This window comes from Cannabis sativa, chromosome 9 (assembly GCF_029168945.1).
Source record: "Cannabis sativa cultivar Pink pepper isolate KNU-18-1 chromosome 9, ASM2916894v1, whole genome shotgun sequence".
Taxonomy (NCBI): Eukaryota; Viridiplantae; Streptophyta; class Magnoliopsida; order Rosales; family Cannabaceae; genus Cannabis; species Cannabis sativa.
Window position 1 is genome coordinate 60970520 of NC_083609.1, and position 11294 is coordinate 60981813.

The 11294-nt window shown below is 31.6% G+C and overlaps 2 protein-coding genes across 2 annotated transcripts; one reads left to right on the forward strand and one right to left on the reverse strand.

The window, feature by feature from the left end:
• Window positions 1–376: 376 nt before the first annotated feature.
• Window positions 377–8280, forward strand: LOC133031085 (putative disease resistance protein At3g14460). The gene is made up of 2 exons (XM_061104374.1): window positions 377–5055; window positions 7997–8280. Exon 1 carries the CDS (start codon window positions 1126–1128, stop codon window positions 4735–4737), a length of 3612 nt encoding a protein of 1203 aa, XP_060960357.1. The 5' UTR covers window positions 377–1125; the 3' UTR covers window positions 4738–5055; window positions 7997–8280.
• Window positions 8281–8732: 452 nt separating this feature from the next.
• LOC133031089 (membrane steroid-binding protein 2-like) lies at window positions 8733–10624 on the reverse strand. Its single transcript, XM_061104379.1, has 2 exons — window positions 10160–10624; window positions 8733–9176 (listed from the first exon to the last, which is right to left on the reverse strand). The coding sequence occupies exons 1-2, from the start codon at window positions 10510–10512 to the stop codon at window positions 8921–8923; spliced, it is 609 nt and encodes a 202-aa protein (XP_060960362.1). The 5' UTR covers window positions 10513–10624; the 3' UTR covers window positions 8733–8920.
• Between the last annotated feature and the right edge of the window lie 670 nt (window positions 10625–11294).

The window sequence follows — 11294 nt, forward strand, 5'->3', positions numbered from 1 at the left end:
ATGGGGTGATACCATCAGAGATGTTGATTCAGATTATGATGTGGCATTGATCGTTTCAAAGAATTTATATCCCAACAAGTTGATTGAAATACATCACTTGTGTTTACATTGCCACTGTTTCAATCTTTTTCTTTTACTGCTGCTCTCTACTCTTTATTAGTTTTTCTTTACAGATTTTGTTTTCTGATTTCATTTGCTAAGTATTTCCCAAACCAACCAATTAAGTAAAATACTATTCTTAAGAACATTATTATAATATAAGTCTTGCTCAAATCAATGCCAAGCATGGATTGCCTAAGTGTAATGTTTGTGTGTTGCTCAAATCAATAAGCTGTAACTTTATAATAATACATCATTACCACCAATGCTTGTCTTCCCATGGCAAGAGGTCATGGGTGGCTTCCTCTAGAAAGCAGTATTTAATAAATTCAAAGAGCCTTAAATGCAAATTCTCTACTTCAAGAAAGACATTCACCACAAGTTGTTCAGTTCAGTTCTGGTGACACACACACCCTATCGTACGTGAGGAAGATTACACGAATTGAGTCTTGAAAAACATTACAGGACAATCATTGTTTATAGTGATTTCATTAAAATAAAAATTAAAGCTTTATAACTCAAGTGTGGACATTTTTTTCTCTTCTAATCAAAGAACCACCTTGTATTATTATATATGGGCCAAAAACATGGAAAACAAAAACACAAATGATGATTGAGTGAGCTGTTTTGCATTGAGAGAAAAGTGAATAGATAACACAAATGGCCTACCAAACCATTATTTATAACCAAGAAAAAGCATTTGATGTGACCAAAAGTTGGTATGAAAAAAAAGCCAAACAATATAACTTTTATTTGCTTTATCTTTTCCTCACAAATTCACTATATATGTATTTAATATCACTGTTCAATTTTACAATTTATAATAAGAGTACATAAACGTTGGTAATTTTAAGGGGCTGGGAATAATATGTAAAGTCTTGGTCGTTAATTGTTGTACCCCACAGAGCATATGTGATAACATTTTCTGATATTTGCTTCTCTCATATTTCCTATCATTCCATTCCCATTTTCTATCTAACCTTTTTTTCTGAAACAAACTAGCTAGCTACTGAAGTGAAGTGAAATATGGCTGAACTTGTGATCGGTGCTTTTCTCTCTGCTTCCTTTGATCTTTTGCTGCAAAAGATTGCTTCTCCTTATGTAGAGAAGCTCCTCTTCAATGGAGAAAATAGAAGTTCTGTGAAAGAGAGGCTTTTCAAGCTGAAGTCAGCCTTCAATACTCTTGCTGCGGTTCGCTTTGAGGTGGAGAACAAGAGAATCAAAAACCCTGCTGTGGAGGACTGGCTGGACGATCTTCTGGATGCTGTCGATGATGCTGATGACTTCTTTGGTGATATTGAATATGATGCTATGAAACCCAGCAAAGTTGATGAGTCAAAGAAAGAAAAACGAAAGGCCATTAGTAAGTTTCTATCTTGTTTCTCTAAACCTTCTACTTCAACTGACCGTGTAAGGAATGAAGACATGGAACAGATTCTTAAGAGGTTGGAGTACTTAGCCAACCAAATTGGAAACTTAAATCTTGAGAAGAATGTTGTCGAGGTGCAACTATCAGGAAGTTCACGTGCGAAGACTTCTCTGCCAGATGAACCTGAAATATATGGTAGAGACACTGACAATGATGTCTTAATGAAGTTATTGTTGTCGGATGAACATAGAAGTGGTGAGAAGATATGCGTCATTCCCATAGTGGGCATGGGTGGGATTGGGAAAACTACCCTTGCTCAAACTCTTTTCAATGATGAACTAGTGAAGAAAAAGTTTGATTCTAGAGCTTGGGTGTATGTTTCAGATAAATTTGATTCCATGGCCGTGACAAAAACTCTCCTTCAAGAATTAGCGCCGCGTGATGCTAGCAATGACATGAATTTGAATTTACTTCAAGTTAATTTGTCAAATAAGTTAATGGGAAAGAAGTTTTTGATTGTCTTAGACGATGTTTGGGAAGATGATTATGCGCAGTGGACAGAAGTGATGAAGCCTTTCAACGGTGGGGCAAAAGGTAGCAAAATAATAGTAACAACAAGAAATGGAAAAGTTGCAGACATCATTCGAACTCGAACTATTCACACACACCATCTTAGAGAATTATCAGAAGATGAGTGTTGGAAATTATTTTCAAAGCACGCATCGTGTGGAAATCCTGCATTAGAACGTATCGGCAGAGAAATCGCTAGAAAATGTAATGGTTTGCCTTTAGCTGCCAAAGTTCTTGGAGGCCTCTTGAGATCAACGGATGATGCTGAGAAATGGAAACAAATAGCCAATAGTAATCTTTGGGAGCTCCAAGATAAAAGGAGCAAGAGTCTTCCTGCTGCATTAGAAGTAAGCTACTATTATCTTCCTTCACACTTGAAAGGGTGTTTTGCTTATTGTTCAATATTCCCAAAAGGCTATTTATTTAAAAGAGAAGAGTTGGTGTTAATGTGGATGGCCGAAAATCTTGTACAGTATTCCAAGAGTAATAGGAGAATCGAAGAAGTTGGTCGGGAGTATTTTGATGATTTAGTATCTTTTTCATTTTTGCAACCGAATAAGAGGGGAAAGTCTTATTTTGTCATGCATGATCTTTTTGTTGATTTGGCTAGAACTATTACTGGAAAATACAGTTGTTTATTGGAGCAAAATGACAGCATTGATAAGCTTGAGAAGAAGACACGTCACCTTGGATGTGACAGAGAACTTTATACTGATGATAAGATAGCTAGCTATGGTTTTGGAGCTACACATTTGCGAACCTTTTTATTATTTTTAGATTCAAGTTCATTTGAAATCAAGTTTTCTATGGAAGCAGTATTGCAGAATATGCTATCGATGTTGAAATGTTTGAGAGTTCTATCTTTTCGTGGTTTTCATATGACTGAGTTCCCTAATTCAATTGGCGAATTGAAACATCTTCGCTATTTAGATTTTTCCAAGACTAAGATTGTGATTTTGCCTGAATTTGTAACTAAATTGTACAATTTGCAGACATTGAAATTAGAAGATTGTAATCATCTTCAAACTTTGCCTAAAGATATGCATCATCTCATTAATTTGAGACATCTTATTATTAGTGGAAAAAGGCTAGTGGAGATGCCAAGTCAAATAAGTAAATTGACGAATCTCCAAATTTTGACAACTTTTGCTGTGGGGAAGGAGGATGGCGCTAAAATAGAAGAATTGGCAGAACTTAAAAGTCTACACGGAGAGCTTTCCATTAAGAAGTTAGAAAATGTGGTCAATATTACAAAAGCAGCAAATCAAGTCAATGTACTGGAGAAGAAGCAACTTGATAAATTGACTTTGGAATGGAGTGTTAATGATGTCAATGTTGATCCAAAACATGGAGAGGGTGTGCTTGAAATGCTTTCACCCAACAGAACGTTGAAGGAGCTTGAGATTAATTACTATCCAGGCAAAATATTTCCAAATTGGGTTGGGAATGATTCGTTTAGCAACATTGCTGAAGTAACTCTTAATGGGTGTAAGCACTGCTCCTATTTGCCACCCTTTGGAAAACTTCCTTTGCTAAAACATCTTTCCATCTCAGAATGCAATTCGGTAGTGACAGTGGGTGCTGAGTTTTACGGGAATTGTTCTGCGAGAAAGCCATTTTCATCATTGGAAACATTAAGGTTCAGCGATATGTCATCATGGGAACAATGGCAGACTGGGGAGGCAACAACATATGGGAAGCTCAAAACACTTGAGATTGTTTCCTGTCCTAAGCTCGTCGGAGATTTGCCTGGCTTGCTTCCTTCATTGATAAGTATTGAAATTGCAGGTATCAAGCAGTATCCATTATTAAGTCTCCCAATAATACCATGTGTCACAAAAATGATTATTAAGAATTTGGAGAATTTGGAGTCATTGTATGAGGCAATAAAGCCAAGGAATCCTTGTTCCACTCTCACTCCTCTTCAGTCTCTTAGATTGTGGGATTGTGGATCATCGATTAGATCCCTCGATATGGATTTATTTCCCAATCTCAAAACTCTTGAGATTTACTCCAGCGACTACATTGAAGCTATTACAGTGTCAGATGGAAAATCTCTTGAGGAACTAACATTTTTATCTATTCGTAATTGTGGTAGTTTTGTATCTTTCCCAAATGGTGAACTTATTGCTCCCAAGCTGAGTGTGTTGGAGATTTTTAATTGCCCTAAATTGAAGTGGTTACCAAAGAAGATGACTTCCCTCTCATCTTTAGAGTCCTTGACAATCAAATATTGTCCGTTGATAAAGAGTTTCCCTGATGGTGGTCTGCCTGTTAGTTTGTCTAGTCTTGATATGTCCTATGGTGAACTTTTGAGGATGAAATGGAATTGGCAAACATTACCCCATCTTACCACTGTTGTTATCTTTGGTAATAAAGAGGAAGATGTGGAATCATTCCCCAAGGAAGGGCTACTATCTACCACTATTACCTCTCTTGAAATCTGGTGTTTTAGAAGACTTAGAGGGCTGGACAAAAATGGGCTTACACAACTCACCTCCTTGCAAACACTTCAAGTCTTGTTTTGCCCTGAGTTGGAGACATTATCAGAAGAAGGATTTCCAACCTCCCTCACCTCTTTATACATACAAGAATGTCCATTGGTGGAGAAAAAGTACTCTCGTGGGAATGAGCACTGGAACAAGATTAGTCACATACCCTTTGTCAGAATTGTTGGTGAGCTTGCATTTAACATATAATCTCAGGTTTGTTTGATTAACTTATTGTTCTTCCATTTTATTTATTTATTTATTTATAGGAGCTGAGCTGCTCTTCTCTGCTCCTAATCCTAATTTGTAGACATGTTTTTGTTGTTTTTCTTCAGACTCTGCCTTCTTTCTTTTCAATGAATCTCTGATTTTGATAAAATAAAAATTAAATCTTTATTTATGTTTTGTTGTTCTAATCAAACAAACAAGTACCTCGTATACCTCGTATATTATTTGTTTTGACAGGCCTTAGCAGAAGAATCCCCTGTTTTATGGTGTATTCACTACAGTTTGCAATTTCTATTTGAGGTATAAAATAGTTTTTTTTTTTTTATTTTGTTTGGTTTTATTATTCGAACTTCACAATTCTTTTATTTGTCTCAATATATGTTTTTTTTTTTGCTGTTTTCCTTTTAAATATTACAATTTACACCATTGTGTGTATATATATATATACTAGTAAAAAGTTACGTGCGATGCACGTATACTAAATTTTATGCTAGTTTTTTTCTATGTTATTAAAAAGTGATACAATTAAAAATTAAAAAAAAATATATTATTAGTTATTAGGTTCAACATCATTACCCTTACCCTGTGTTCATTTTTAAGGAAAAAAAAATATTTATGAAATAATAATTTGTTGCAACGCGAGTACAGGCAAAATTCAGAAAATATAGCATTTATTAGTAGAGTATTGACAATTTCAACAATAAATTAACTGATTGTATACTTTTTTGTCTGCTAACATTAAGCTTTTGATATTTGAGTGGTGAACTCTTATTTGTCCGCTTTTCAAATTTTTCTAGCACTCTCATTTTATTCTTCCAACATTCTGTAGTTGGAGTGATGTCTTTAATTGTTGTATATAGTGTAGTCATTTATTCACCTGTTTTCAAATAAAACAATAGATATACAAAATAAAATTAAATATAACTAAGCTCATATTAAAATCAATCTCACCTTTCAATATAGTAAAAGGTTTTTAAATTGATTCATTCTCACTTAATAATAATTGTGACAGGCCTAACGAATAATAATAATATGTTACCTAATAACAAAATAGGAATCCACCAAACAACATTATGAAAATTTATTCCAGGTATAATTATATAAATCTATTACTCATTAAAGTCTATAAGAAACTCTCTAAAAAGCTCACAATACGAAATTTCACATCAAAAATCTAAAAATGATCAACTATGTAGCAGGAATAATAATACAATAACCAAAATTGCCTAGTCATATACAGTCTTAAAACTTAAAAGAGTGGCATTATTCATTCATTGAGTTATAATATTGTGTCATGTGTTTATGTCCAAATATTATGTGTCTCTGGCTAATCTAGTGAAGAAGATTGAAGTTTTGATTCTCAATAAATAGAATGAATATAAGTGTATACTTTGTAGTAGGTCATTATTGTGTCATTTTTAAGTTAATGTGTCAACTTGAAAATAATTCATTTAATAAACAGAATGGAGTCAATCTAAAAATATTTTTCTACCTTAATAAGTAGAGCTATAGAAAACAAACTCAGTAACTTTTTGAATGTTAAAAAATTATAAATGGTTATAAATTCAGAGTAAGTAAGTTGTGTGTGGCAGCTGGTTAAAGAAGCCAACATTGAGGTTTATGATTAGAAAGTAGAAGCACCGCTAGAACTTTCCTTTGTTTGAAGTAATAGTATAATAACTAATATTTTTTATTACATATTAATAATTAATTCAAGATGAACTTTTCAAAGTATTTTTAAAACATCGTGGGATATATAAATGCAATACTTTTGCATCTTTAGCAATATATATATAATATATAAATAGTAGTAAATTCTTATTTAATTTTTAATTGTATCATGGCATAAAATTTAATATATAGCTTTTTACTTACCATGCATGGTCGACACCTCAATTGAATAGAGTCCTATTCAATTAGTTTCTGTTTTTCGTGTCTTGATTTCAGATTATAAGAAATTATTATTTTTCTTTGGACCTTGACCACTTAATCTATGATCGTATAGTTTTAGAATAAAATTCTTATATGATCGTAGATGTATATTTATGGTATTGTTTATTAATAATTAAGATATCAAATTAAATATTTTAAACCATGAATTTCTCATAAACCATTTTATTTTTATTAATAAATCATTTTATTTTTAATATAAATATACATCTACGATCATAAACTATATTCGGTTCCCTACTCATCCTTTCAACCTCAATTATCTCTTTGTGATTTACAACCAATTTTGTCATTTTTTTCACCTACAAAATTAAATTTATTTAAAAATCCACCCCATATATATCTATTATCAAACTGTACATCTATACAAAGGCTTGATTAGTTTAAAATTCAAAAAAGTTTTATGTTTCTAAAAATTTAAAAGATGAGTCCACACGAAAATTTTTGATTGGTTGGTAGTTTTAAAAAATCTGTTTGGTTTGGTTTTGTTTTTACTTTTTAATTTTTAAAATTGTATTTTTAAAATTAATAAACCATTTTATTTTTATTAATAAATCATTTTATTTTTAATATAAATAAAAAGTCACTCATGAATTTTTCATAAATCAAGAATTATGTTATATAGGCACACTTTATATAGAATATAAATAATTATATAATATTCTTAGCTTTTATTTATTTATATATATATATCACAATTGGTATTTTTTTTTCCTCTCTTAATGCGATTCTTTGAGTGTGTTTACTGAGAATATTTAATGCTTAATAATCTCTTCTCATTCTTTTCATTTGTGTTTTTGTCACTTTTTCTGTTCATTGTGATCTTGAACCACAATGAATTATTCTAAATAATATAAAGAAAATGGACGATTATTTTATATATATATATTTAATTTTTAGAGTTATAGTTGTGATTATATATAAAGTTGAAATATGCTAAATATCAATTCAAATATTAATAGGATTTGTTTTATTATTATTTTATTATATATAAATAATATTTTATTATTTTATTAAATAAAAATAAAAAGTCGCCCATATATTTCTCATAAACCAAGAATTTTAGTTATATAGACACACTTTATATAGAATAGATATATATTTCTTTTTTTCAAAATTAGTGAAGTGAACCCAGGTTAGAGAAAAATTAGTAGTAGTAATAATAATAATAATCCCTAGTTATGATATAAATTAGAATAATTAAAGAGTATAATTGAAAGCATTTTACATCCAATATTGGCACATATATATATGTATGATTTTCACCTTCAATTTGTCTCTTGTAATGCAGGAAGGAAGGTCTTTTAGGAAGGCAGCAAAGAGATAGCTTTTTCCACAACATGATCCAACCAATGTTTGTGTCAGATTGTAATTCAGTTGTTTCAGTTTTTGGGGTTTAGGCTTGTTTTGTTTGGTTTTTGTTTTTAGTATTCTCTGGTTTTTCTCTTATTATTTATGATGTTTGAGATGTTTTCTTTATATTGCTGTTGTGTAATTACACTTTGGCATAATAGTGTTCTAGCTTGTAACCACGGTTTTCCTCGGCCATAAATGAGGGTTATGAATAAACTTGGGAGGAGGTCACTCGTGGACATGTGACCTTCATCTCTTCTCTTCCTATGATCTTCTACACTGAAAAGAAGAAAGATTTTAAACAAACTATAATAAGTAATGTACTTACTTTGTATTAAATTGCAGGATCAGGACAGGAGGAGATAGTTTTTTATGTTTTAATAACCCTCTATGTGTAAAGTAAACTCTGTTGTACTGGGATTTAGACACACTGATTTTTCTGAAGAAGTGATTTTAATTGTTATACAAAGCTCAATTGTTTGCGTGGATTAACTTTTAAACTTTTTTAGTGTTATTTTATTTGGTCTGATTAGTGGATAGACTCGTTGATTAAAACTGCCTTCAAAAATCAGAAGGTTTAGATTGGAAGTAATGTTAAACATGAAAGTCATTCATGTTGATTCTAAGATGGGCAGTGCATTGTTGCTAAAAATGAATGGTAAATGGATTAATGATTCAACAAATAACTTGCTCATAAGTTTCTTTAAAATACATTCATTTGGCAAACATAGCCTAAAGAAACATGTTAATTACAATTACACAACAAGATCAAATCATTCCCATTAAATTGGATTAATCAATCATCCTACATATATATTACATTGAATAATTTGCAGCAGCTCACAAAAGTTTCATCTGCAACCTAATTTTCCTTCTTTAATTCCTCTCCACTTTGAGATGGTTCCTCGGTTTGGATTGACTGTTTCACAAGCTTCCCAACCTTGGGATACTTGTCGATGAACTTATCCTCCCAATCCTCTAAAACTTGAAGCTCATCAGGACCCAAATCTTCAAAATTGTCGTTCATGTCTTGAGGCTTGAAAGAAAGCAAAGCCAAAGCTCTACTAGCTTCCTTCCCTGTAAACATTGCGTACGGCCCTCCGGGACCATAGAACATCCTGTAAAATGCATTTATCACACACTTGGAAGATCACGCAGCAAAATACTTACAACAATCAACATTTTGTTTTAATCATGAGCTTATTTCCTTAACAGAGAAAAAGTGAAAAAGGCTTGAAGATGGGTTAGGTAACATTTGATCAAACAATTGGAGATTTCACAAAATAATATCTAGTTTGATCTGGGCAACAGCCAAACTCTAATCAGAAGAGAAATCATAAGCTCCATAATATATATATGGGCAACCTTTAAACTCTAATCATATGAGAATCATAATAATATCTGGCCAACATTCATTTCTCAGGAACAAACAATCAAAAATTTGATCTAAAGAGCCAAATTCAAATCAGATAAGAAATCAAGAGCTTAAAATTTTTAACAGAGGAGAACCAAACTCTAATCATAAGAGAAATCAGAAGCTTAATATATCTGGGCAACCTTCAAATTTCACAGCAAAAAAACAATCAAAAATTTGATCTGAACAAAAGCCAAACTCTAATCATAACAGAAATCATAAGCTTAATAATATATCTGGGCAACCTTTAAACTTGAAGCTTATTTTTTTAACAGAGGAAAAGCAACAAAAAAGACATTTAAGAGGTTTTGGGACTAAGTTCAAAAGATTGTTTAGGTAACATTTCATCAGCACAAAACAAAGGAACAAACTTTTGATCTGGGCAAGAGCCAAACTTTAATCATAACAGAAATCATAACCTTAAAACATCTGGGAAACCTTCAAATTTCACAGCAAACACATTCTAATCAGACAAAAAAATCATGAGCTTAATTATTTAACAGAAGAATGCAAAGTTTAGAAAAAAAGTTAGGTAAACATTTTATGAAACACTTAAAGTGCACAAACCAAAATACTTGAAAAGATCAAACTTTTAATCTGAGCAAGACCCAAACTCAAATTCAATCCATACTTCAAATTCAATCCATACTTCAAATTTCTCAGTAAACAATAAAATCAAATACTTACCTAGAAGAAGAGACATCATAGATCTGACCCTTGATAGATATAAGAAGAGGCTTATTAGGGTCAGAACCATTATAAGCGCTAAGTTCTTGATGAGTAATCTCTCCCAATTGAACAGAAGCCTTAGTTGGGGTTTGATCCAAAACCCCATTGAGAAAACTGGAGTTGTTGTTAGGGTTAGGGTTTAGGGAAACGGCGGCGGCGACTGGAGGTTTGTTGAAATCTTCGGGAGAGACGAACATGGCGGAGACGGTTCTGAAAACGACGAGGACTAGAGCTGCGATGGTGAAGAAGGCGGTGGGTGAAAGACCTGTGTGGTGTGTTATCTCTTCCATTACGATTGAGTAAATCGCCATGGATTGGATTGGATTGAAGGTCTGACGATTTTGAGTTGTTGTTATGGAAATGGGTTTGGTGAGTCAAATGTGTTGACTTTTTTACCTAACTTAACTGACTTACCTAACAAGTTAATCCGCCTACCACCAAAGCTAAAATAAATAAGTGTACATAAATTAAAAAAAAAAAATGAGTAGATGATTTTATATATGTTTGTAGCTAATGTAAATAATTTTAAATTTTAATTATAAATTTTATTAACATTTTAATAACTTCAGCAAAATGTTTATAAGAAAGAATGTCAAATCTCTCCATGATAAAAGACAGAAATAAAAATATTTACGAAAATAAAATTAAAAATACTTGTATGTGTATATATATTTACTACAATTTTTACCTAACTTAACTAACTACTAACTAACCAATAACCATTGATGACACCAAAGGTAAAATAATTTAGGTAAAAAATGTACATGTTGATTCTGACTCTTAGTAATTTGTGTCTAAGTATGTTATTTAAATTTAGGATTATTGTTAGAGAATACACTAAGTATGTTATTTAAATTTAGGATTATTGTTAGAGAATACACTAAGTATGTTATTTAAATTTAGGATTATTGTTAGAGAATACACTAAGTATGTTATTTAAATTTTCAAGAGTGTTCATAATTTATGTATATCAAACGATCAATGTAGCTGAAAATGGATTAGATATACATATTTTTTTTAAACGGATGAACTACTTGTTTAACTAGATGATAATAAATAAATCTACAACATATGTGTGTATGCTTTTAGTTAA

Coding starts and splice junctions, on each gene's coding strand:
- LOC133031089 (XM_061104379.1), bottom strand. CDS start 10,512: ATGGCGATTTACTCAATCGTAATGGAAGAGATAACACACCACACAGGT. Junction 9,177..10,159: donor TATGATGTCTCTTCTTCTAG/GTAAGTATTTGA, acceptor TGCATTTTACAG/GATGTTCTATGGTCCCGGAG.
- LOC133031085 (XM_061104374.1), top strand. CDS start 1,126: ATGGCTGAACTTGTGATCGGTGCTTTTCTCTCTGCTTCCTTTGATCTT.